Source organism: Lichenostomus cassidix, chromosome 5 (genome assembly GCF_008360975.1).
Source record: "Lichenostomus cassidix isolate B80296 chromosome 5, HeHo_3.0, whole genome shotgun sequence".
In the NCBI taxonomy this organism is placed as follows: domain Eukaryota; kingdom Metazoa; phylum Chordata; class Aves; order Passeriformes; family Meliphagidae; genus Lichenostomus; species Lichenostomus cassidix.
The window spans coordinates 45,918,204-45,945,846 of record NC_139486.1 but is presented as its reverse complement, the minus strand read 5'-3'; the positions used below and the strand labels follow the sequence as shown (position 1 = coordinate 45,945,846).

Sequence of the window (27,643 nt, the reverse complement as noted above, 5' to 3'; positions counted from 1 at the left end):
AAGTAAGAGAGTTTTACGACTTTTGTTCTCTCACCTCTCCCATGGCTTACATTCCCGCTTTAATTACTACGCTGACACCAGGCGCGTCGCTGACTGTTATTTGCCTGCCTGTCTGCGGCGATCCCTGGGGAGCCAACCCGCCTGTCCCAGGTCGGAGGCCGGGTGCCGTTCCGGAGATGTCCGCCGGGTGGCGGTGCCACCCCTGCTGTGCCACTTCAGGCCACCTGCAGGCACCGAGGTAAGGAAACGGGGGGCTTTGTTTAACGGCCTATTGAAAAAATGGCTAGGATGGCTTGAAATGGTGAATAAAAGTCAGTTATTAGAGTCTACATGGATTTCCTGAGAACCAAGAATAATTAATCAGGAAAATAAAAAATGAAGTTAGAAAGCGGTAGCACTGTCAGGAAGGGGCAATGCACACTTTAGTCACCACATATCTCTGTATGGGGAAAACAAATCTCATGAACTCCTAAGTTAATACTACTGTTTTTTTCCTGTTGATATAAATTTCATAGAGGCAATAATGTCTTCTCCTGTCTGATTATTGCAGCTATATGAGGTCTTGGAATGAAATCCACAGTGAGTAAAACTGTAATTGCTCATGACTTAGCCAAAACTAATTTCCTAGCTTGTGTGGTTATAGACGTAAGAATACCAATGAAGCATGTTAACACTCTTTTCCCTCCATCCTGCCCTCATGATGTCAAGACTGTAATGATGCAATGATGTTAAGACTTTCTCCCTGCAGAGAAAGACTTGTAGGTGATGGTTGATGACAAACCAAACATGAGCTGGCAGTGTGTGCAAAGCCAAACATGTCCTGGGCTGCATCAAAAGGAGTGTGGCCAGCAGGGTGAGGGAATTGATTCTCACCCTGTTCTCCACTCTTGTGAGACCCCACCTGGAGTACTGCACACTCCTCTGGTGTCCCCAGCATAAGGACATGGAACTGTTCGAGCACATCCAGAAGAGGATCATGAAGTTGATACGGAGACTGGAGCACCTGCCCTACAAAGACAGGCTGAGAAGGTGGGGGCTGCTCAGCCTGGAGAAGGTTGTAGGGAGACCTCACAGCAACATTCTGGTATCTGAAGCGGGCCTAGCAGGAAACTGGGGAGGGACTCCTTGTGAGGAGCTGTAGTGACAGGACAAGGACTAGTGGGCACAAACTGAAATAGGAGAAATTTAGTTTACATATTAGGGATCAATTCTTTACTGTAAGGATGGTGAGGCACTGGAAGAGGTGGCCCAGAGAAGCTGTGGGTGCCCCATCCCCGGCAGTGTCCAAACCCAGGCTGGATGGAGCTCTGAGCACCCTGGTCTGGCGGGAGGTGCCCTGCCATGCCACTGCCACTGCAACTGGAGAATCTCTAAGGCTCCTTTTAACCCCCTACCATTCTATGGCTCTATGAAGTGAAAAAGATGAGGCTGTTCCCACTGCAAGAAGATGTTAGTGTAGAGTGGAGGGGGAAAAAAAAGCTGGTGCTATATTTGGAGCGTTCCTAATTGCACGGTTCTATTTCCAGCTGCTGAAATCCGTGCTGGAATTTTAATTAAAGGCTAAAATTGTGCGGCAGATCCTGACAACAGGAAACAGCCCTAACAACGGGAAACAGTTATGTTATTTAAATAGGCTTTGAAATAATCAGATTTTATCTCCTGAAGCAGCACTCGGATGAATATTAAAGCTGCTTTTGTTCTCCCAGAAAGGGCTGCGCTTGCTCAGCGAGCTTTGGGAATCCACTGGGGCCTTTATACAGGCAGTGAGACGTTCCCTTTCCCCCACGGCCGGCGGAGCAGGGCCGGGGAGCGCCCCGCGCAGCCCCACAGCCCGCACTGCCGGCGGAGCGCCCCGGGCACAGCGCAGCGGCGCTCCCGGCACAAGATGGCGGCCTGAGGCGCCGCGCCCGCCCCGCCCCGCCCCGCCTCCGCCGCAGCGCCGCCGCGCCCCCTACCGGCCGCGGCGCCCCTGCAGCGGCGCGCTCCGCTGCGGCGACCGCAGCGCTGGTCGGCGCACGCGCAGAACCGCTCCCCGCCCCTCCCGATACGTGACAGGCGCATGCGCAAGAGGGCGCCGCTGCGCTGCCCCGGGGGCGGGGCCGGCGGGTCAGGTGACGCGCGGCGCGCGCTGAGTGACGGGCGGCGGGGCCGCGCTCGGGGCTGGGAGCGGCGGCGGCCTGGCGGGGCGGGAGGAGGAGGAAGGGGAGGAAGGGTCTCGGCCGCGGCCCCGGCGAGGCGCCATGGCGACCACCGTCACCACCCAGCGGGGCCCGGTGAGTGCTGCGGGCGCGGCCCGCTCAGCGGTATCTCCTGGTACCGCTCGCCGCTCTGGGCGGGCGAGGCCCGGCTTGGAGACCCCGATGGGCCCGCCCGGCCTGCGCCGGGGCCGCTGTGGGAGGGAGACTGTGTCTCCCGTCGTGCCCCAGCTCCGGCCGCACCGGAGGGGGGAGAGGAAAAGCCCTCTCGTCTTCTCGAGGCTGCCGGGGGCGGGGGAGGGAGGTCTGCCTGGTCTGTCGGTTCCCCGCCTGCGAAGAGGCTTTGGGAAAGGGGAGGGGAAAGTCCCTCCTAACTGCGCGGAGCGCTTGAGGCGGCTGTTTGCCCCATTCTTTGTCCAAAGGCCTTTCGAAGGAGGGAACGGCTTACATTGAGCGGCGCTAAACCGCTTTCCCTGTGAAGCAAGAGCTCAGCTCCCTGTGCTGCTGGCTCGGCAGGGCACGGCCAGGCCGCTGTCCCTGGAGCTGCCGCCTGAAAGCTGCAACGACGCAGCCAGTGCAGGATGTAGGCGGGCGTGCTGGACGCGAGCTGAGCCGTCGTAAAACCAATTTACCAGCCTTCTGGGAGGTGGTGCTGACAGTTTATTGGGAATATGTTACTATCTGGTTTTGCCCGGGGATAATCATACCTCACACCGGGATGCTCTACAGGCGTGTTACAACATCAGCTCTCGACAGATGTGCTGTTCCTGTCTGTTCCTCCTCTCTGAAAGTATCTGATAGTCATTGACAATATGATATTGCTTAGCAGGTGAAATGAGGGTTTTTTGCAAACAATAAATTTACACTGCTGTATTTTATTATGTAGAAACAACTGCTTTTTTTTTTTTTTAATCTATGCAGCCTTGTAGAAAGAACAGAGAGGTGAATTATTGCTAATCTTGAAAAACTGCACTGCTGTCAGTTGTTATCTTGTGACAGTAATATGATACGGTCATCAATTTTATTCCTTAAAATGCCTTATTTGTCTTATTTATCATAACTGCCTAGTCTTTCTTGAATGTTTTAAAGGAGCTGCATTTCAGCCTTAGAATGTTACTCATCTAGATGTCGTGTTCTAGAATTTCCCAGGTACTCCTGTATAATCTCTTGGCAATCTTTTGTTTCCTAAACTTAATTGAAGCCTGACAAGTGGAAAGGCATATGATGGTTTAACTCATGCAACTTTGGCTCTCTGGGCTTCAGGTTTTGGGATTGTTTTAACGTGTTCCCAACATTGTTGTATATGGTTTTCTTCCTTTCCCACTTTGGAGACCTGAATTCATTTTCAAATGAATGAATAAGTTATGCAATATTAAGCAGCTATTCACTGCTGGGTGTGTTGTTATGGTACATGCCAGCCTTTTTTAATTCTCTCTAGAGAGGAAGATAGAATTTTACTTGTTTTGATAAATGCAACTGCGTTACAAATGAGTAGCCACTAAATGGTGCTAAAGGATTGGGAAACACATTTTTCTTTAGCACTGGAGAGAACAGTTCTGTCTTTCTGTTTGAATAAGCAAGAAAATATTCAAGGTTGTTTCATGTGGGTAAGAAAATAAAGTGGGTTGTTGCCAGTCTTTCTCTTATACCTGCACTTTCTAATTTGTGATGATGCTTACTTGGTGCATAATTAAAATTTCTGATTGCTGTTTAGTTTTTCAGATGAAATAGAATTCATCCTGTCTGTTACTGTAAATACTCTGCTAGAATATAGATATCTCTGCCCCTTTTCAGGATGTTACAGAATTACCATATTTTCACATTTTGTGATCTTTTGTGAACAAAGCAGCATTTTAAATCTAAACTGTAGCTGAATATGTAAGGGCTGCTAAATAATACCTGTTACAAGTGAGAATATTAATAAACAGTTTGACCAGGCTTTAGTTTAAGACTGAGCCGCCAAAACGTTGTATTTGTGATTTCTTTGCTAGCCAGTCATACCCAAAATTACTCTCCATGATTGTTCTCCATGATTATCCACCATGTTGGCAAATACGTCAGGTCCTGCAAAATTAGATCAAGTACCAAGCTAGGACTGCATAGATTTCTGCTCCTAATTTCCCTAATAATCACTACTCTGATTAGTTTTGTCTTGAGACTTTCCAAAACTTTTTATGGGCCCTTGTCAAAAGTCCCTTTCCAGCTTTCTTGTAGGCTCCCTCAAGGACTGGAAGGTGTTCTGTGGTCTCCACGGAGCCTTCTGTTCTCCAGTCATAGACACAGATGTCATATGGACACTCATTCTATCTTTAACTTTTAACTCATGTTTGTATACCATAGTTCCTGCCATACTTAACAGATATTTTTTACCCCCTCCTTGTTTCATGTGAAATATGCCCTGTTTCAGTTTAACAATTGAGATCTCCTTTCTCTTTGTGTTGTATCTCAGAAGAAAACCTGGTTCTGTTTTCTCAATGATATCCTCACAGATTTGAGAAAGTTGCTACAAGGTGCATTCTAATTTTCTTCTGTTCTAAACAAATCCTCAGCCTGTCTTCACAAGAGCTCCAGACCTTTTCTTGGGCCTCTTGATGGATCTTTGCTGGGCTCCCTGAAGTTCATAATTTTTCCCGTACTGCTGGGCCCCAAACTGTTACAGTGTTTCAGGTGTGGTTCAGCAATTGCTTTCTTTTGTCAGCCCGCTGGCTGAGTTCTTGTTAATCCAGTGTAATTTTCTGTTAGGATTCATTGCTGCAAGAATCCTTTGCTCATCCATGTTTTGCTTGCTCTCCACCTCTGTAGAGGTACAGGCAGTCCTGCCAGTTGTTCTCTAGTTGTACCAGTGCCAAGAATTTTTCTGGCCAAAGTACAGGTCTTTGCCCTTGTTGAATTTCATGAGATTCCTGCCAGTGAATTCTTCCATCTCTCTGGTTGTCCCCATCCTCAATTATGCCAGTCATTTCTCCTCAAAACTGATAAGGGTACTGTCTGTCTTCACCTTGGGTTACTGAGGAAAAATATTAGACGCATAAATTATTTTCAGAACAGACCTCTGAACAGCTTCACTTTTAACCAAGCTACAGTACTGTTAACCACTGAACCTCAGCTTCTGAGCTCAGTACCTCACCCAGCTTTTCACCCATCCAGTAGTCCACCCATTTAGATTGTAATGATCCAGCTTTGATACCTTCTGCACTTTCCTTAGGTATATATTGTAATTTTATTGGAGGAGGCAGATGGCTTATCAGCTTTTTATGCTTTTCAAGCCTTGGTAAAGGCTGGCTATTCCTAGTCTCTGTTTTGGTTTTTTTCCTTCATGTGTCAAGGAATGTCTTCCAGAAGTGCTTGCTCCATGAATTCTTAGTGACTGAAGTGAAGCTAACCTGCCTGTGGTTCCTCAGGTCATCCTTCTTGCCCTTTGGAAAGCTGTGTATGAGATTTGTCTTTCTCTAGTTATAGGGGAGTTCTTCTAATCTCCATGACCTTTCAAAGATGTTTGAAAGCAGCCTTGAACAAATATCAGCTCTTCCAGGACCTCTGGATCCTTCCTATATGGTACCAATATTTGCTTCAGTTTGCAAAGCATAGAATAATAGTTCGAAATCCTGTCTCATTCATTTTTCTTTCTAAAGATGGTAAAACCATTTAAAGGAGAATGATTAGAACTTTTTTGGGTAGTTAGGTGTTTCAAGCTCTTTGATGTTTTGCAGGAGTTTCATGTTAGACTTCCTTGGTAATTGCTAGTGAGGAAACCTTAATTATGGTTCCCTGAGTGTCTTGTGCTTAGGTAAATGTTTCCGTTTCTCAGGGCATTTGTGGCTGTCCTTGATTCTGTTTCCCTTTCCCTTCATTACACGGGTGCCAGTACTTACAGAATCAGTGAGTTGAGGGTTCTGACAACTTCCCTCCCATTCTGTTTACTTCCAACCCTTGTTTCACTTTCTTCTGATCAGCCCTTTGCACTGACACACTATAACTCTCTGGCACCATTTCATGTTGCGTAAGAAACGGGAAAGTGAGACTGAGACAGCCCCATCCTCAGTTATGTCAAATAGCTGTAGAACATCACACCACCTTCAGTTTGAAGAAGTTGAGATGCAGTTTTTATACCTGCAGCATTTTACTTTGAAGATCCACAAAACTACCTCTTAGGTGGTTGTTAGCAGATGGGCAATATTATTCTATTTTTAGATAGTCCATATTTTTGATATGTAATGCTGTTGGTAAACTAGGAAGTGATTATAATGCAGGCTTCTTTTTAATGAATGCCTGCTCGACATTTGTCTGCTGAATTGTGGTCCTGTCCCTGTCCTATTGCTAAATGGAGTTAAGTTTTTGTTCTGCAGTTAGTGCAGAGCATGCTTTAATTTTGCATTCTTTCTGAAGTGCCATTATAAAAGCAGGAAGTGTGTTTATTTCAAACTGGTTGTGGAGTAGGATCAGTGATACAAGCTTGTCACATATGTTCTTGCTTTTAAAACAAAAACTGTGGTTGAATTCTGGTTATGTAACTTCATATTTTTAATTCAGGTTGGGAGGTGGCAATTATGTGCCTGTTTTTAAATGCCTTCGGGAAGTTGTAAACTGACCTGTTTTCTTTACAGATAAAAAGATTGCATGATACTTATTTGTCTCAATCAATATGGAATCAGCTGATAATTAGTGTAAGACCATACAGAGTCGTGTATTTCCTTCAATAAGCACCTCTCCTAGATATTTTGCAGGCTGTATCACCAGGGCTTGTGAACCAAATCTCATTCCGAACTGAACGCTTAAGATGAGTGTGTGCATGTCTTGTTCCCCCTCTTCCCTTTTGGAGGGGTTTACCACTCAGATCTTTTGGGAACTTAGTTAACACTAGCTGGTTTTAGTTTCTATGTATGTCAGCTCTGCAGTTCTAGGATAAAAATGTAGCTTTGAGTAACTGAATGACCTAGGATCAGCTTAGCTGCTGTAAGAAAACTTTGGTCACTTTAGTGGACTTTTTCCCCTTCGGACCTCAGTACAGAGACTAGTTTGTTTATTTTATTTTGGAGCAGATAGTGGCTAACTTAATGAAATATAATTTAAAAAGTGGAAGATATTATTAGACTTCTGTTGTGAATGACTTACGCTTTCCAATATCCACGTGAAGATGGTGGAGACAAAAGAGGCAATCCTGTTTTCTGGGAGTTTGACAGAGGGAGCTTGCATAATATGGAAATGGGATTTCAGGGCTGCAGTTGCCCGTTTTGACTATGGGAAATGTTTCTGATGTTCATTCCTAGAGGTGCTAATAATACCAGGTTTGAAACTTCCTGGAGGAGCAGGGTTGGAGGGGAACCTGCTGTGTTGTCAATGCCATTTCCTTGCTAATTCGAGGGCCATTTGAAATCTTGCCTAGATGGATTATATTTTATTTTAAAATTATATGTATTTCAGTGAGAAGGCTGTTACAACACCATATCCCATTGCCAGCCAAACTTAAATAAGCCTTCTTTTATTATTAACTTCTAGTTTCGTTTTCCCTCCCTCTGCATGTTTTTTTCTTCCCATTTCTTCAAACTGCAGCTACTTAACATTTTAATTGTAAAGTTTTAGGATCCTTGTAAGCAAAACTGGTTGTCTTTTTACTTTCTTTCCCAATTGTTCAGCAGCAGGCATTCAGTGCTTCCTCCTGAACTTTTGAGATTAACTTCCTTTCTGGCATGTGATTCCTACTGTTGCCAGGATCCTCAGGCTCTCAGATAATCATACAAAATAGTCATACAACATGTGATTTGGCAAGAGGTGCAATTTCTGTCTCCAAGATGCAATCTTGACATGCAAATGCTGTCTAATCTTGAAAAGCTATGTCCTCAAGGCCTGCTACCTTCTTAAATTATGTTCTGTAGACTCACATCTGCCAGAGACATGATTGAGTAATATTGCTTGGGATTGCAGCATAAGAAATTGCGTTGTCTTTTGTCTTGATGAGGTAGACAGTTCTGTATTAAATATGTAAACCACCCTATAGGCAAGAGAAATGAGTACAGCTTAGTTACAAATTTTCCATGACACTTCTTTTGCCTTTTAGAATATTGTTATAGTGTATTTGTTATTTTAAAATTATCTCTCTAAATGTATTTGAATCAATAATGTTCACTGAGCATTTAAAACCTAGAAACAAACCTGAGTTGTTGAATTGACAAGTAATGGGTAGAAAGTTTCCCTTTATACTGTAAAGGTAACAGAAAATCCATGGTGAATGCTGATTCATATTGGCTCATGTGACAGAAGTTCTCTACTATACTTCAACTTTTTTTTCATGGCACATTCTCATTAATGACTGGATTTTTAATTCCCACATTGTTGTTTTGAATGTGGTGAAATTTTGTCACCAAGGTTAGTTGCAGACCGGCTGTGTTTAATAGTGGAAAGGCATTAGGGCACCTTTACTCTGTTGCAGAATTTGGTCCTTAGGAAATCCTGTTTTACAACCTGTCTTGAAGGTGACTGTGGAAGTAACCTTTCAGATGAAAGTGCGGGGCTGTGTCTTGGCACAGGAACAATTGGATGCAACATGGGTGGTGAATAAGTGAAAGAGCTGGATGCCATCAGATATCATATGCAAATGTAATGTACAACTTAGTGGTTCTGACTCTTATATGTACTACTTATATGTTTGGTTGCAGAACAGCTTTAGCTGTTTTTTTCAGAGGCTTATTTTGGAAATTAGTGTTTCTGAAAGAGAACATTTGCTACATGAGTTGGCAGTTTTGTCATTTAATTAGTTCTTTGTTCATGCTGTCAAAATGAGATTATATTCTGCCTAATTTGTTACACTGATTTATATTAATCTCTTTCTCATTATAAAAGTTTGAAGTCTTTTATTTTCCCTCTCTTTCTTTGTTAAGGTATTTGTTGGTGAGCTTCCTCAAGATTTTCTTCGCATTACCCCAACCCAGCAGCAGCAGCAAATCCAGCTGGATGCCCAGGCAGCTCAGCAGCTACAGTATGGAGGAGCAATGGGTACAGTAGGAAGACTCAGCATTACCGTAGTACAGGTATAAATTGTGCCATCTTTGTACAATTAAGTAATTTAAAATAATTCATGCAATTCATTTTTGTAATCAGTGAACATGAAAAGATTTTGTGTTGGAATTTGAGTTACTAAATTACTTGTAAATGGAGAGTGAATAATTCTTAAAGGTTTTGTAGCTTCATGTTCCAGTACATCAGCATTTTGTCCAGTTTCATGTTTCATCGCTGCCTGGTGCAGCAATTTCCTGTAAACCTTGCTATTATAGCACATCATCAAATAAACTCATGGATTTTTTTGCAATGAACAATGAACAGAGAAATTTTCTCTGAAAATTTCTGTTCAGAGGCTTCCTGTAGAAACACTTAATATTGGAAGACATGAGTAATTCTGAGAATATTGTGGGGAACTGCCATTGCCTTATATATTTTCCCACATCCTTCTCCTCAAAGCTGTTCTCCAGGCAGTTTGCCCAGTCTTACCATCATATATGTTGTTTTTCCGTGGTTGAACTTGGAGATTTCTGTCTGCACACTTCTCTTAGCCTGTCAAGGTCTTTCTGAATGGCCATACAACAGGAGATAGTCTTCTCTACCTGTCTAGGAGTTTATGCAGGAATGCTATGGAATCTTGGCTGCACATTGAGACGTGGCATTCTGGATAGGAGACTTGCCATGGTATAGTTAACCTATAGAAGATGAAAATCTGGTTGAAGTGTTTTGTATTTAAATATGTGTTGATAAAGTATATCAAACAGCATGCCTTAATACTGTTACTAATAAACAGGTGGAAAATCAGAAAAAGTTTCTGGGGAGGTAATTTGCTGCTCTTTTTTTCCTTGCAGATATATAGGGATGGTGCTGAGTTTGTCTAAGCATGGCTGATTGTCTCCTTTCTTTTGGTGAAGTTTTATGATAAACTGCTTAATCCTACAACTCCAGAGTTTAGAGTGTCTGATTTATATGCCAACTTTCCTACTTTAATTTTTAAGTCTGCATTTACAAGAAACATTTTGAGACCTCTCTCACCAGCTCTAATGTATGAATTGATGAACCAGTATGTTCCCTGAAGAAGAAAAAGGCTTTCTAAGCCTGAGGTGCTGCCTTTGTGATAAATGTTATACAGTGCACTGCCTCAACTGTTGTGAGTTCTGTAAACATCCTGTAGGTGGGCAATGCCCTGGCCACCATGGTTTGTCATTTGTCTTACTATAAAAAGAGCCTGCTTAGTGCAGGTCAAAGAAACAGCATGTCCAAAAAGCCCAACTTCTGCTTGTGCGACAGTAATCAGTGTTGTGTTCAGGACTATCGTCACCTTGTTTTGTTCTAGTCTTCTCATGTAACAGCAAAAGTATGTTGGATCTCTTCTGATTCTATACAGCATCTGTTTTTATAGTAATCTTAAGACTTAAGTCCACTGAATTAACTACTCTTACATTCACATGGTGAAGTGTTTAATCACTTTGAAACATATGATCTATTATTACTAGTTTACCTCAATTGAGCTGCTTTTGCAGGGTGTGCTTTTGGATTGTGTGATATTCTTGAAGGTACTGGATTTCTGTATTTCAGCCTTTGAAAGAACTTAAATGGAAGAGGGCAGGCTATCTATGACATTGCACTTGTGATTGTATGTTGGAGGTCAAATTCCCAGGGAAAAATTGAACTTGTTACAATATCCATGTAATCATGTATCTTTTGCTTTGGTGTGAAGTAACTTATATTAGCTACAGTGAAGATGTGTATTTTCTACAATAAATAGGTTAAAAAGATGTTCTGTTTTCAAGGTCTGCCAGATATTTAATGGTGTTACTGGTTTACGTTTTAATCTGAACACTGGTTTTGTTGGTTTTTTCCTCTTTCCTCTCTGTCACAGCACTTAATCTAGTCCTTTGTTCAATATTTGGTTCTTACTGTGAACTAATAGTAATTAACTTCTCAAGTGAATGTCAGTATTATACACTTACTTACTGGGTTTCTTTTCTTTTCAGGCCAAACTGGCAAAGAACTACGGAATGACGCGCATGGATCCGTATTGTCGGATACGGCTGGGGTATGCTGTGTATGAAACTCCAACAGCACATAATGGAGCCAAGAACCCCCGCTGGAACAAAGTCATTCAGTGCACTGTTCCTCCGGGTGTGGACTCCTTTTATCTAGAGATATTTGATGAGGTCAGAACTGCATATTTATTCTACCCCTCCCCATCTCCTGTTTGGACTGAGGTTTGGGTGAAACCTTGCAGAAAAGGATTGAGTTTGCACAGACAGTTTCTTAGCCATATTCTCTGGGAGATGACAGAAATTTTTCAGAGCTCCAGAAACAGCAATGCATAAGGCTTTACTCTTCCCCAGGAATGTCAGAACTGTTACTTTTCCTTTGGTAGCTGATAGAGGGGCATTAGCAGGCTTGCCTACAAAGGAGGAGAAACAAAAGATGTCTGAGTGCCAATTAAGCTCCTCTTGGCTATCAAAATGCCCTGCGGCCTTATATCCTTCACTGTCCCTATCAAAAATAGCCTGTTGTACAATGCTGTTTTACTTGAAAATTCTTCAGTGCTATTCTAACCTAGGAAGAGCTTGGAAGCTTTCCCAAGCTTGGAATTCCTGAGAATAAAACTGTCAAATACAGACTGTATGTAGTCATTAGGATTTATTAGGAGAAGCTAAGAGACTAAGGCTGAGGCTAAAGTCTTACTGTTTGCCTTTTTTTCTTTGCTGCATCTCTCACTGTGTGTAGTAAAGTACAGCAGTGCAACAGCTGTGGGGTCGTTACACAAGTGAGGCTTTTGGATGATGCTTTGTGAGCTTAGTTGATTGGTTCAAGTGTTTCATTGCTGCAGCGGGGAGGGGGGCAGATCAGTACTTCTATCTGCTGGAGTTCACAGCCTGTCGTAGTAAACAGAAGCTGTTCACATTCATGTAATGTGTTATCACAAGATTCACACAGCCTATGATGATATTAGGACACTGTATTTCTAGAGTGTTCTGCTTCAGGTTTTCAATTTCTTGCTGTTGAATGTGTGCAATCAATCTATAATCCCACTTAAACTGTCCTTCATCCCTGTTGGAAGGGACATGGCCAGAATATTTACTGACACTTTAGTAGTTTCAAAGGGAATAAAAATTAACAAATAGCATAAAACTGAAGTGTTAGTCAAGGATAATTTTAACTTCGGGGTTTTTTTTCAGGACAATTAATTTGGTAAAACTTTTCAAATTATATTTCAGCGAGCCTTTTCAATGGATGACCGCATTGCTTGGACACACATTACAATTCCTGAGTCTCTGAAACAAGGAAATGTGGAGGATGAATGGTATAGCTTGAGTGGAAGGCAAGGTGATGACAAGGAAGGAATGATTAATCTGGTTATGTCATACACGGTAAGCTGAGTTTGGGGTGGGAAGGGAGAGAAGCTTCTTACGTAGTGGGAGGGAGATATTTTACACTGAAGTAGATCTGTTGTACCATATTGGGTGTTTGTGTGTGTGTTGGCATTTAAGATAATTATACCTAACTTTGGGAACAGCAGTCAAAAGTATTTGTAAAGACAATAAATACTTCAGGGTGAGGTGGCAAATGGGTATTTATCTTGTTTTGCAATTTAAAAAATTCATCTTATTCTTGTTGTTGAGGAATGCACTTAGAGTAGGTGCTGGGTGTGCCGCTGCAGTGAGAGCTGCAGGTTGTGCCTGGGTGGGGGACATGGTGGGAGCCCCAGACAAGGGGCTGTGACCTGGTGCCAACCCTTTGGACAGCAAAGGGCACAGGGACCTGGGGCACTGGCCAGGTGACTGGACACTTGGACACAGCAGGAGCCAGGGACTCTGGGGAAGACCCCAGACTGTCTGGGTGCACAGACTGTGAGGATGTAAAAGCCCAGGGATTCCTTTGCTGAAGGTCCCTCCCTGGATGTACCAGCTTGAGCTGTTTCTGGATTACTGCACCACGATTAAATAATTTTAAGGATAAAGATGTCTGGGACTCTGCTATGGGAAACCCAGGGTTGAGCTGGGAAGGAAGCCTTGTCTGACCATGTGAGTGTGGGGAGTGCAGGGAGCCAAGAGGGGCACCCATGGGGTCACTGGAGCTGCCCACTGCAAGGGGGTCTTGGTCTCAGCAGTTACAGAAAGGAGTGAGTGCCGGAGTGGCTCCTGGATGGTCAGACAGGAAAGTTTCTTTAACACTGTGCTACTATACATATAAAAAAGAAATCTTCAGCTAAAAAGTCCACTGTGATTTGAAATTTAATAATAATAATATTTTTAAACTTTCCCCCCCCCGAATCTTTAAAAATTCATGTCAATTTAAAAACAAAATAATGAAAACTGCAGACTTACACTGGTTTGTTTAGCAGCTCATGGAGTGTTCTGATCTGTCACCTTTGTTTTAAGTAGCTTTTAGATAATGTGTAGCACATGCAGCCCTGAATGCTTCCTTCTGCACTTGTGTATCATCTGATGTTCCAAGCTGCTGTTGAGTACACAGCTGGGAACAGATGTTCCCTGCTGCTTGAAATTCACATTCTGCCCCAAATCTGAACAGTTGTTCCATTACCCCAGGGAGAAAAGAGTTTATGATTAATCTTGAAAAATATCTCCCTGTGAATGTACTGTACGTGTTACTCAGTATTTTCAGGGATCAAACTGAACTGAAATATTACTGAAGTAATTGTGGTAGTAAAAGGGAATGGAGTTAATTGGATAGTTTGTTTAAAGCAGTGGTTTACCTCAAAAATAATTGATTGAAACTAAAATTTGCTTCTAGGAGCAGTGTACTGCTTTTAAAAATAAAAAATCAGAATGAAATTCAGATTTTGTCTAATAGTTAATTTATGATGAGTATGTTGAATATTCATTTCAGAAGACCAATGCATGAAAGCTGATTAAACCTGCATTTTAAAATAATTCACTGTGATAACAAAATTTAATCTCTCTTGTGAAAGGCTAGTTTGACATGATGTGTTTTTATTGATTCACAGGTAAATTAATTGTCATTTGAAAGATGGTAGTTCAATTAGTTTGCCAGAGATTTTGTTTAATATAGATTAGCAATCAGCGTAGTCATATTGTACTATTAAACAGGGATTTGCAGTGTGATGACTTGTTTGCAAACATGTTTCATTGCTGGCATTTTTTTTGCTATTTCCTGAGTAGTTCTAATCTGTTCTAATCTGTGCTTTTTCTGTCAAGTCTTTGCCAGCTGCCATGATGATGCAGCCCCAGCCAGTGGTCCTGATGCCCACTGTGTATCAGCAAGGAGTTGGATATGTGCCTATAGCAGGTAGGTTTTTTCTCCTTGAAGACTCTGAAACTTCCAGTGAAGGGTTTTGCAGAAATAAATACCAAATTACTCCTGTTTTTTTCAGAATGTGAAGGAAGCTATAAATGATTTTTCCTTAATCACTTTTCCCATGCTGTGTTTTTATGAGAAGAGAGAACAAATTAAGTGCAGGTCTGCCTTCATTCTTGTACCCTGTTTAATGGAGCTGCATGAATTTGATTAAATGGATTAAAATGTCTGTCAGGTTTTGAAGGCTTCTGTTCTTGAGTATATTTTTTAGACTTGGATCGGGTTACTGAATAGCTATCTAGCAGGCTACACTCTCAATGTGTGCTCTTCTAAATGGTGGCAAGCCATGTATGAAGCTGTTTGCACTTGAGAAAGTGCCCCAAATGAATTGTGCTGCTGGAACTGCAGCTTCTATAGCTCATAATGTAATTAATTTGTCTGTGGTCTTTGAAGATGCTTTGTTGGAAAGAAACTTGCTACACAGCATGTCAAATATTCACAGCTCAGTGAATGAAAAATATTAGGGAATTCTGAGATAGCTCTTTTTGATGTATTTACATAACTACAGCAAGTATTGTCAGTGCTTTTGGTTGGTTCCAACAGAGTTTTGGACTTGTAGAGAAAGGTGTGTTAACTTAGGTTTTGTAATTTTTCTGTCAAAGATGAAAAGCCTGAAGTATGTAAATAAGCTTGAATTTGTCTTACTTATGGAAGTGATAAGTCAAGTTCAGTTGAGTTTGTGTTTCACTTACAGTTCCTAAAACCCCAGTTTGTTGTATGGATATTTATTCGGTAATATGTGTCGTTTTTAGGGAAAGTAAGAGAAAAATACACATACTTTTTGCTTTTTTGTGTGTAAGCATATAAATGAAAGAGTGTGTGGGACATAATTGCAGTGCTAAGGGATGACACAACAGATATATGTATTTTATTTTTCTTTTGTAAGACTAGGGGATGATTGAATTTGAAATTCCATTCTCTGTAAAAACAAAACTCATCAACAGAAGACTACATATGTAACTTAGGAATCATACCTCCTGTTTCATTTTTGTAGAGTTAAGTTAGAGCAAAATGTGGAAAAGTTTGGCTCCATACTTTGTTCCCTGGTGAAAACATGCCGTTTGCTGCATTTAAAGTGCTTTTATCTCTCTAACTTAATTGTCAGATTTTAAGTTTTGCTTGCTTTGCCAGTGAAGTGCTTTGAACTGGAGTGTATGTTCTGAAGGGCAATTCTGTTGTGGTAAACCAGACCTTCTGTAGTGAACTTCAAACACAGTCATCTTGTGTATAGTTAAAAGATCTAATAGAAAGTGCTAGCAAATTTCTTGAATAGATCAAAATGAGAATATTCATATTAAAAAATTTCTGTGCCAGAGCATAAATGAAGCAGAAACTAGTTTCATGTATAATTGAAACTAGGCATAGAACTGAACAGATAAAACTGATAGAAGACCTTCAAATTTGCTATTAGAGTACTGGATATTCAGATCTTGATGTTCTGTAAATTATTTATCTTGAGAATATTTTCTGTTTGGACAAGTGAAGAAATAACTGATAATTTGCAAGTGATTTGCATGTCTGACATTTTAGCATCTAAGAATTTGGGGTCTATATGGTGGAACATTGCCCTTCTACCAAGACCCAACATTTTTGTTTGTTTTAATTACTGCTGTAATGCTATTTGTATTAAAAATTCTTCCTGCATCTGTGACTTGTATTTTTAAAGCACTGCAAAGTTCTACCCCTCGATTTGAATATTTTTTCTGGGAAAGCTGGAGTGTACTTCCTTGACTTCATAAATGCCAAACTTTTTACAAACCACCTTTGACCGACATTTGGTATTTTTAATTCTTTTTAAATAGTACTGTGCTTTGTGTTTGCTGTTCTAGAATTTCTGTGGACATCATCAAAATTTCCCAAACCACTGTGAGTTCTAAAGCTTTGACTTACTCACTAATCAATGACCCACTCATAATAATTAGATGGATGTTTAGGTTTGGAGTTGGAAAGTGACTTGGCTGCAGAATACTTTTGCTGTTTCATACATTTAAAGGCTTAATAAAAGTAATTTCAAATTATAAAAGGAAACAACAGTTCATCTTGGAAGGCATTTTTTGAGTTTTTAAAGATATTTCCTATATACTGAACTAGATTCTCCTCCTGGATTCTTTCAGAAAGATGCATTCAAGATGCTGGCCTTCCCTGCACAACTGAACAGTTTGTGTGTTCTGGGCCCACTCTGTTCTCACATTTCCTTTGTAATTGTATAGTGTTAGCTTTCTTCCTTTTGAGACTACTTCAAGAAGGGCAATGGTTGGACACCAGTGTGCTCCTTCTTTGCATCTTGCATCTAGTTCAGGTTTTTTTACCTGTGCAGCTGAATTATTGTAGCCAGTAAACAAGTTCTTTTTTTCCTTCTGAAGAGTGGAAGAGCATCACTGAATAGTTTATTATATTTGAAATGGAGGGGATTCTGCTGTAGAAGACTGTCAGAAGTGAAGCCTTAATCTAGGATGGAAATAGAGTGGTGGACTAAAATGCTTATTCAGACAGTTTGACAGTTATTTGTTAGCTGTCCAAAATAACTGCTTTAAAGAGAGATGGTTAAGTCAAATTTAGGTATGTCAGAAAGGCCAAGCTGGTTTTATGTAACAGAAAACTTCTGTTCAAAACTAACTTTCTAATTAACTAGCCTTCTAATTAATGTTGAAGTGGCTAATTCCTCTCATGCTCTGTCATACAAGCTGAGGTAAACCATGGAAGCAAACATGTAGTCACTGTGGTAAGCAGATGAACACAAATAATGCTCATTTCCTCACATTTGGTGGTAAATGGAGCTGTGTTGAGAATATAAGTGGCCACAGAATATTCTTACACCATGGTAATTAAATGCAAAATTTTTAAAATTGAAAACTTTTGACAACAGCAGTAGTGGCTACAAGCTATAGCTGCCATAGTTGATATATCTGTGGATTGGGTATGCAAAAATTAGAAGTTGTGAACCCTGTTGTTCTTCTAGAAGGTGAGTTTATCTGCCATCTCTTCCTGTTTCTTTTTCTAAAGATTACTTAATTTAAACTGTGGAATATTGTGATATACTGGTGCTTGCAGTATCTTCTTGTAGTGAACAGTACCAGAGACAATGAGCTAAAAAGTGTTAGTTCAGTAAACAAGCTATGTTTCTTGTAAGCTAAATATTCATGGGATAAATAGGAAACCTGTTTTTACTTATTCTATAAACACCCATGTTAAAAGTGTGTTAAAAACCTGTGTGTTTAGGGTCCTGTCAGAGTCAAGAATATCAGTTTTCATTGAGGCAAGGTTGTATGTATATGTACATTGTTTCTTTAGGTGGCCTTACTGAGAATCATGGGTTAGCTTGTGATGTTACTGGTGTTTGTTCAGAAAACCATGGATGTATGTTGTCCTTTGTGGTCTATAAAATACAATCCTTGCTGCAAACAGCTGGTGGCTTAGTTACTTTGGCAACATTTCCTCTGATTGTTACTTCTGCATAAACAACACATTTAGGAAACTTGTTCAGGGTGTAGAAGCAAATTAGTTGAGAGACTGCATCCTAAAAGCATTTAGTATTTTAGTATTAGGTACTTTAGGTTTTGCCCAACTACCTCAGTTTATCTAGCTTTCACCTTTGGAAGGTAAATAATTAATATCCTTTTAAAAATAGATTAATATTTCTTTCCCATGTCTTACTCCTTTCCCCTTGTCCCTTCATTTTCACCTGTCTTTAGGGCTTGAGTACTTTGCTCTGGGTAAGTTTCCAAGCTCTTTTCTCACTCCCATCTTCATTGACTCGAGAGTCTTTGCATGAACTCACCTAAACAGCTTCATTTGTTACAGCAGACTGTATCACAAGGTATTGCCACTTGGTTGTCACAGTAGAACAATTTAATGCATCTTCTGGAAACTATTAAAGCTTCTCTAACCTGTTGGAAAGCCTTTAAAGGCATCTGCTCAGCTTCAAGTGATAATGGTTAAACTGATGGGTGATAACTGTGTTGATGGCTATAATGGGGTGTTGCAATATTCATCTGAAGCTGTTGTATGTCAGTGAGCTTTACCAGGGGATTGTATTGGTTTTGTAGAAGAGAAACATTATTCTTGCACTTCTGCTACTGCAAGATTAGTGGAGAAGCAGGTAATGTCACAACTTTTTGTATATTTGAAAGCAAAAAACTGAGTTTTGCAATGACACTGAGAAGACAGCCTGCCAATTGCCCTAATCGTAATTGCTTTAATTAATCTTCCGATATTTTTTAAAAGGTAAAGCTTTTTTCATCAGTGCATCTTTTCCATGCACATCTGTATTAGATCCATGTCAAGTTAAGTACCTGACTAGAACTCCAAAGGCAAATCATGTTACAGGAAATCAATTGTCCTTTATTTTAAATTTCCTTTACTGTGACAACTTTGATTTTCAGTTGTGCAAAGATGCTGTGACACTGCTATCTTTGATAAATGCATTGGTCTTCAGTCAGACACATTTAGAAAATTCCAGAATGACTCCTTGTGAGATATGATGCCCTGAATTTCAGAAAGATGCTGTACATAAAACTGTTGTGGTTGTCACCATATATTTGGTTCATTCAGAGCAGTGGAATTTCAGCATTTTTCTGTTGTTCTGTACACTTAATTTTTCTAGTAGTTTGCAAAGAAGCAACATTTAAAAAAATGAGATGGCATGCATATTTTAGTACTGAGTTTTTTCCTGAAGCAAATATCATTAAGATCTATTTTGTTTTTTAGAAAAGGGTTACTGATTTCTTCATTTAAATGAAAGAATTCATGCTGAGAAGGTTCCTGATTTTACTCTGAAAGAGTCTGTGCATGGGACAGAATGATAAGAAATTAAACATAGGGCACTTGACTGGAGAAATATATTACAAGTGGGTAATGCCTTGTATGCAGTTAGAAAAGTTTACCATGTTAATTCTTCTTTGATGCTTTCATTGCTGCTTGTAGCAATTGACTTGCTATTGTTTCATGTATTGGAATGTCACTGCTTATGCCAGCATGTCTGCCATTGCCATTTCACTGAATTGGAAAACAGTGCTCCATTCTTCTGATTTATAACGCTTAATATCTGAGAGTAACTCAGAAGTCCACAATTCCATTGATAGTGGATTCTTACATTGTTTAGTTCCATTTCTCACCTGTCAGTGACACAAAGTTTTTTTAACTTAAAGCAGCTTTTTACTGAACATTGATAATTTGGAAGCTTATTATAACTTTCTCTAATGACATATGTATGTCTATTTGCTAAATTTCAGTGCATAGTTCAAGTTTAAGTCTTACTATTTTGTAAATCAGAAATTATGGATGCTTTTAGCCTGAGTGTGGAAAAACCCAAAGTACTCTTAAATTGGTGTTTGTATAGCTTGAATGTTGAGATTCATGAAAAGTAAGCATTTATCATGAAGGTATTTATTAAAAATCTGTGGTGCTAACTTCCATTTGTCTACAGTGTAGGTGTAGACAGCATGAACTAAAACTGCAAGAGCTGGCAAAATGGGTTTTGAAAATTCTTAGTGAGAAACAATACAATTAAGAAATTTCACATGTCTTAAATTGACTATATTGGAAATTCTTTTTGAGTACTGGCTGTGCAGATGTCTGGCTTCATAATTTCCTATTTTTGATGAAAGCAGTAAGGAAGACTGTATTTTAATCTTTATTTTCTTTTCACACTGATAAGGCACTGAAACATTACTGGTAAGCTGTGGGATGCTGTGGTACTTGAGAAAAGAGCCTAATGTTTAATTTGGATTTATACTTTAAACTGGCCTCTCCTGTAAGGACAGTTCATAAGCTGTTTAGGCTGATTGTTGGATAATCTTAGGGCATTGATGACTTAGTAAAAAATATTGGGAAGTTTATGTTAGAAGTAAAACATAACTTCTGTTGCTCTGTTCTTTCAGGTACTTTGCAACTTCTTTTTTTTGAGGCCACACATCATCTTATGTCCCTTTTAAATGCCTAGATTGTTTGTAGGCAGTGTGAGGAATGAGTTGAGGCTTGTTGAAGCTCTGGAAGAGGCAGTGCAAAATGCTGCTGGATTATTGGGTAAAGTGTATTTGCAGTGTTGGTGAGGACTGCACAGTGGTTTGCCTCCAGGGTGCACACATGGTCTGATTGGCCGTGTGTTCAAATGCATAATGCCAGACAGAATTCCAGGGACCACAGTCCAAAGGGCATAAAAAGCGGTCAAGCCAAGGTTTAGGGTGTTGTAGAAAAGGCAACAGTTATCTGTGATAGGTGTGTGATGCAGATGGCTGGGAAGAAACACGGGTCCAGTGTGCAGGTAACAAATCTATGAATTTATGGCTCAATATGAACTTTCTTGAAGGGATGCAGCCTGTGTGTTAGACTTAAAGCTTCTGGGTTCCTTTTTTTCCTTATAATAATAATAAAGATGATTAAAAGAGAAATTCCAAAATCAAAATTGAAGAACATTGATAAATATGGAGGTGTTTACAAATCAGTAGTGAATCCCTTCAGATAGGACAGGGAGTCCAAGTTGAGGAAAGAAATGGAAAAGAGTACATCAGGTAAAATCCTGGTTGCAATGCTCGCAGTCAGACTATATTCAGTTATGGTACCTTGTCAGCCGAAGTTGATGTTTAGCTCATCCAGCCCAGAATGTGTGTTATAATACAGCATTTTTATGCTGACGGACTAAACAAGTCACTAGGATGTTAAAACATTTGTACAAGTTAACGTGAGTGTAGATGTTTCTGACTAAATAGTTAAAGTGAAGAAAATATTGAAGAGACAAGGTAAGTATCGAAACTGCTCTTTGCTCTTTTTTTAGATATTGGGTCCTAATAGAAGTAATGTAATACAATTGTAGTATTTTCGATCACGTAAGTACTTCAGTCATTGTGCTGAGAGAGATGAGGCTGCAAAGAGGCACTCTTGAAAATGGTATTTGTTGTACATACGCCTTGTTATGATTTTTGAGCAGTTAAAATTTAGTAGAAGAGAAGCAGCTTCTGATCTACTCCTGAGTAATATATGAAAGCTGGTTCTCAAAAAGAGACTTATGTTGAAGATGTATAATAATGGTGATACAAAATTCATCCTTTGTTTAACTTACGGACAAGCAATTAATGTCAGAGATAAAAAGTAAACAGGTGAACTAAAACTGTAAACTGTGTATTGAAATTGTTAGCTGTTCAAAGAAAATGTATGCTAAATTACAAAACTCAAAACCAACAACAGCAGCACTCTTAGAGAATCTTAAGAAGTGTGAAGTAAAACAGTGAAGTAGGTTTCTGTCAAAAATTAGTAGGTCTCCTATATGAGGATGTGAAAGTGTTAAATTACATATTAAATATAAACTGCTTATGAGATTGAGTAACAAGGCTTTTGAAGATGAAATGTGTAAAAAGTTGAGAGCTATTTATTTTAAAGAAGCAGAAAACGTAGAATTACTTATGTAGTTAAATGATAATAAAGATATATGTATGTAAGGTAGTTCAAGAAAACCTAGTTGGAACATGAGACCATAACAGGGGAAGGAACTCTTGCTTTCAGAGGACTGGAGGATTGCAAAATGAAGTTTCTTTTAAAACATTTCTGAAGTAACCATTTTCTCTATTGTATAGAATGGTTAAAACCCAGGAAGACTAGAATGAACTGCTTTAAACCAATCTAGGTAGACTTCAGGAGGAAGCAACATGGTTGTGTAGGAAAAGCCTGTATGTTAAAATTCATAGGTATTTGAGTATGTAATAAAGAATGGTATGGTGTGTTTATATCACCTTCTCAGCTGCATTTGGAAAATGTTATTTGCTAATCATTCTTTCTATCATATGATATTCTGATACAATAAAGGTAATCTTGTGGTTTAATAGCACTTTGAAAAGCTGATGAACAAATAAAAATAGGTGATTATTCATCTCCTAATGGAAAGAGTTGAATCTGATGCATCTCCTTCGGTGAGGTGCATCAGATTTCTTAAAAATGTGAGGGAGGGGGACTGATAGACAATTTGTCAAAACTAAAATGCTTAACAGTTTCCCAAGTTTCTCTGAGTGCAGCAGGTTGTGGAAGGATCTCATTGTAATAAAAAGAAAATAAAATTATGTATTAAGTCTGGTGTTAAAGTGTGTGTAAAGAATAATCTTAACAAAAACATATTTGGTGATAATGTCTCAATTTGGTCATAACTATACATTAAGGTCTTTGAATTACTGTAGACTACTCTATAAAAATACCAGGTGAATAGTCTTTGACACAGTACATAAAATGCTTTAAAGCAAATAGAGAACCAAAACTAGGACTTTATCAGGGTATGCTGTATGAAGCAATGCTGTGTTTCTGTCTAGCTGCAGGTAGTTTTTCTTGCCCTACCTTAGAAATTCTACAGGAGAACTGCAGAAAATAACACAAAGGAGTGGGACTAAGATAAGCAAGGATCTGAAACTACATAGAGAAGAAATAAAATACACCATTTTCAGAAGCGGTAACATAAGATTCTAGATATGGACTATATCTGTTTTTAGTTTTATGCTAAACAAAAGGTAGTAGTTTCAGCAATGGATCTATGCTTAATTATAAAAGTTCCTACATGATGGAAAGATGATATTTTCCTAGTGATTCCTTTTAACATGAATTGGAAAACTGATTTTCCAAAACTCTGTAAACTAATATTGCTTTATTTTACATGGATATACAAGAAGTTAATGAAAAATTTCAGGTCAGATGAATTTTGTCCTTTGGAAGAGAGATGAGCAAAGCAGTGTGTGCCCATATAGGTGCTGCTCTTTTGCTTCGTAGTGACTTTGCAGGCTGGATGGAACTTTAGCCAGGGAAAACATCTGCTAAAAATTTCTTATTTGTGTGGTCCAGTCTCTTAGTGGACCCAAGTACTTTGCTGTACTTTGAATATGCTGGAGATTGCATTCATTGACTTTCTAAATATAATGTAAAACAATGTTTTTCATCACAACATAAATACATTGGGAGCTAAAATATGAAGCGGGGGAAATCAACCGCACCTTTCTGTGAGGAGCTTATTGTTTGGTTAGCGAATTGTGTGTGAACCTGGTTAATGAAAGTTGTACCTAATTTTGAACAGTACCTGTTGCCATACTATAGTTTATAACTTCTGGAATATAACCTTGGGGAAAGAAGCTGTTCCAGAAAAATGTTTTCCAGTTGCAACAGTGTAGGTATAGTCTCTGCAGTATTTTTCTTTTTCCTCCTCTGGAGTGCATGTTAAAATAAATAAATGCTGAAGTTGGTGGGTTGGGACAAGTCATGAACTGCTTTTGTCTGTAAAATCACTGGGGTTTTTTGATGTGAGTTTGTTGTTTTTTTCTTTCCCCTCCACTCATGTATGTTTTGTGGCCTTTTTTCTTCTGTTTTTAACCTGTAGGGATGCCTGCAGTCTGTAATCCAGGCATGGTACCAGTGGCAATTCCACCTCCTGCGGTCAACCCTCAGCACCTGTGTAATGAAGAGGACCTGAAATCTATCCAGGACATGTTTCCCAACATGGACAGGGAAGTAATCCGCTCAGTGCTAGAAGCTCAGAGGGGGAACAAGGATGCAGCTATCAACTCCTTACTTCAGATGGCTGAAGAATCATAGATGCCCACTTCCTGCATAGTCCCCGTCCTCGATGCCACTTATTTTTACTTGCCAAGCCAGGGATTTAGCTAGAGGAAGAATTTCCCAACAGCTTTCTGTTAGTGCATCGTGTGTGACAGATTATACCCCTTTTCTCCTTGGACATTTGAATCTTCTTCTCTTTCTTTCTCAGTCTGTACATACTCAGTTTAGCTTATGTCCTACAATAGAGCAGTGAAGCATCTTTACTATCAGCTGTGCCCTGTGTGGCTGTATTCTAATGGGGTGGGAAATAATGCTGCTTTGTTTCTTTCTTTCCCCCGTTTCATAAACTTGCTCTTAAAAAGTAACTCTATGCAGTACAGGATTTACTAGGGTTTGTTAGATTGGGAAAAAAAAGTCTTTCCATGGAAGGTTTGCTCTTTAAACACAACTGATTTGTTAAAAGTATTTTGGTTTCAGCAAGCAGCCTATTTTTGCTAGAAATTAAAGGAGACCCTTTCTTATTCTGTGGTCTTTAGTTATTACTGTGATATATTCACACCTTTTAGATCATTTTTAATTTAATAAGCTTAATTTCTTAGGTTATGCTGTTGGTATTTGTAATGGGCATCTTCTATTCAATCTAGTTATTGGGCACCAAAGCAATATATTTTTTGGTGTGCATTTGGGGCTTTGTCCTCCCACACAGTATTGTTATATATCTGTAAAACCTTAGGAGGTAACTTCTTACTCATACAGCAGGTATTGCTGTAGCAGAGAATAGGACTAAGCCCTAAGGTACTCCCACAGTTAATTGCACTCTAACTACTACTTCTGCATTCCCGTAGCTATCTCAAAGGATAAATGCAGAAGGAAAGATACCTATACCTGGAAAATGATTGAAGCCGTAAAGAATTATTTAAGATGATGTCTTACATTAAAAAAGCAGAAATCTACGATCTGGTTATAAGGCTTCTTTCTTTATACCTATGTTTCAGCAAAGTTATTGCTTTACATTAGTGGGAAAACGTTTGTATTTTTCCTGTAATAAGAAATAAGCACGAAAAGTAGCTTCCGGGTCATAGAATGGTATTATGAACTGCTCAGTGACTTGTTAGACTACAGTTACTGTAGTCAATTTATTATTATTTGATGCAGATGGAAATAAAGTTCTTTGTGAGAGACAATTTAACATATCCGAGTTACAGTCTGATCCTCAGAGGAGGTGTTTGTATTTATTGTAAGTGTAATTTTTTCAAATAAGAGTTGATTTTGGAGCTGCAGAATCTTAGAGTATGCACCAGTTACTCCTGTTGGATGAATTTCTGCAGTGTCTGTTTTTGTAAAGTAATGCACTTTAAATAGTATGCACCAATTTATTTTTCCAGTGTTGTGCAATGTTGCTGTTTTGTCTCTTTAGTGTTTGATTTCGAATACTTTCTAAAATAGCCATAGACCTTTATCTTTTCAAGAGTTGAAATGAATGTACACTTGAAATCTAGGCTCTTGAATGATTTGTGAGAACATTAAATCCAGGTTTGGAATAGGGAATAACGATCCATATTCTCTTCTTCCCCATACTTTATTTCATGTCCTATGCATAAAATATTTTCTTTATTATCTGATGGAAAGCTGATTTTATTTTCCCCCCAACCTACATTCAAGTAGCCTTTAGGTAGCACTGGCAGTAGAGCATGAATATTTATTTTTTTATCATTAAAAGTAATACTGAACCTTTTAAAATACAGCACCAAAAATCATCCCAGTTTCTGGCCTTTTAAAAGCTGTCTTCATAATGTACAGTTTTAAGTTTTGTTATGAATCCCTTAACATCTTCAATTTCCCATTGAAAGCATGTATTTAAACATCCTCCAATTGGATTTTTAATAATGAAATTCAAGGCTATAAATTCTGTGTGCTGTAGTTGTAGAGTTGCCATACTTTTGTTTTCTAAAGTAAAGTGCGTATTCTTCAAGAAATTAGTCTTGCCCCTTCCCTATAATCATGGTAAATTTTGTGATTGAGTATGTGTAGAGGCATTTGGTCTTTATAGCGCGGTGTTCCGTGACATCATGACCCAAAAGGATGAATGTTTGTAAGGATTTAATGCTTAGATACCTCCAGGAAGAGTCCCTTGCTCTACCTTTTACACAGATAGCATGAGTTGCTAGGGATGGAACAATTCAGGGAAAATGTACATATTTAAATTTTTATATTAAAACGGTGGGATTCGAAATGCAGCTTTTCATAAAAGCAAGTGGTCATGGTTCAACTTAATGGCTGGTAAATTGTACTGCATCCTATTACGGCTCCATTTCAAGCATAGAACAAAACCACCTTTCAGTCCTAACTGCCAGGAGGGGTAAGTGCAAACGTTAGGCTAGCCAGGTTTATTCATAAACTGGGCTCTGAGCCTCTGAGGGAGACTCCTGTTCTTAGATATATTTTTGGTGTGTATTTTTTTCCTAGGCAAATGTTATGCAAAATAGGGTACATGTTTGAGTTGAAAATGGAATATGTCGGAGCAGTATGGCCAGTAGATGGATTTCAGTGTCTTACACTATACTTAAATATCGTTCTGTGGATTTTTTTGTCTTTATTTAATTAAGCATTAGAGACGAAACTCTTACATCAAGATGTGCTACTTTCTCTTGTTAAAAAGAACAAAATCATAAGCCTGCTCAGCTTTTCAGCATACATATCCTTCCAGTTAAGCTGTTTGTTGTTGGTTTGAATTGGAGAGAGATGAAAAAGGACAGGGAGTGTTTACTTATTTTAGGATCTGTGAAACTAAGGTATTGGAACTGAAAGTCTGTTTCTTTATTTAAAACAAATTGTCAGTCATGATTGTAGCTTTTGAGAAAATGCTAATGGAGTAATACTGTGTTTGATGCTGCTCCTCTGCTTAACAGCTTCCAGCAGCTTGGAACCAAAGCCAGCTGTATAAGACAGGCATCTGCCAGAAGTTAGTGCTCTTAGTATAGTTTGTCCTGGCAAGAGCCTCAACTTGCTAAAGGTAGGAACATTTTTTGTCTAGCTAGATCCTTGCAACTTCTCTACTGCTCTTTGCATCTGCTGTTGGTACTGAATGGGTTTTTCCCCCCTTACAAATGTTATTGCCTGTTTGGTTGATATGTAATACCGTACAGAGGATGTTTTTTGCTGTAATTATTCTGAAGACATTGTTTCTCTGTATTGAGGTCCAGTGTCCAAATATGTTTCTTGCACTCTAAAGTACATTAACTTTTTCATTCTAATTTAATAAATGTATCATCTGAGTGAAAGTGTATTATGTCTGTGTTGGAGAGCACCACAGTGTGAGTCTTTGTCCATGGACTGATCTAGAATTCAAGTATCAGTTACTGTCTTTTATTCAGTGTTGCACATTAGTTGGCAAATTACACTGGTTTTTCAATATGAGCTTCTGGTGGGAATAGTAACAGTAAATGCTCAAAAGAGTTCCTCTGCAGGTAGGTGCCTCTTTCTGACTCTTCCACGGGCTACTTTCACAAGAAGATATTCCAGTGTTGCAGGTCTAGAGGACAGAAGGAGGCAGCAGTGAGGCTGCATTGTTTAAA

At 39.4% G+C, this 27,643-nt stretch overlaps 1 protein-coding gene across 3 annotated transcripts; it reads left to right on the top strand.

Annotated features, from left to right (window-relative positions):
* The first annotated feature begins 2,115 nt into the window (after positions 1–2,115).
* On the top strand, positions 2,116–27,354 carry TOLLIP (toll interacting protein). Of its 3 annotated transcripts, none has more exons than XM_085062815.1 (7): positions 2,116–2,273; positions 9,071–9,220; positions 11,186–11,368; positions 12,425–12,577; positions 14,387–14,477; positions 16,376–16,412; positions 16,661–17,948. In XM_085062815.1, exons 1-7 carry the CDS (start codon positions 2,241–2,243, stop codon positions 16,698–16,700), a joined length of 687 nt encoding a protein of 228 aa, XP_084918941.1. In that variant the 5' UTR covers positions 2,116–2,240; the 3' UTR covers positions 16,701–17,948. The 3 variants fall into 3 exon arrangements, with proteins under 3 accessions (XP_084918941.1, XP_084918939.1, XP_084918940.1); XM_085062813.1 differs by lacking the exons at positions 16,376–16,412; positions 16,661–17,948 and adding exons at positions 18,239–18,259; positions 23,890–27,354 and having other exon boundaries at positions 2,117–2,273; XM_085062814.1 differs by lacking the exons at positions 16,376–16,412; positions 16,661–17,948 and adding an exon at positions 23,890–27,354 and having other exon boundaries at positions 2,117–2,273.
* The last annotated feature ends 289 nt before the right edge of the window (positions 27,355–27,643 follow it).

Bases quoted from the DNA above. Each gene is read 5' to 3' on its own strand.
- TOLLIP (XM_085062813.1), top strand. From the start codon at position 2,241: ATGGCGACCACCGTCACCACCCAGCGGGGCCCG. The intron at 2,274-9,070 runs GTGAGTGCTGCG...TTCTTTGTTAAG, and splicing joins TCACCACCCAGCGGGGCCCG to GTATTTGTTGGTGAGCTTCC. The intron at 14,478-18,238 runs GTAGGTTTTTTC...ACCTGTCTTTAG, and splicing joins TGGATATGTGCCTATAGCAG to GGCTTGAGTACTTTGCTCTG.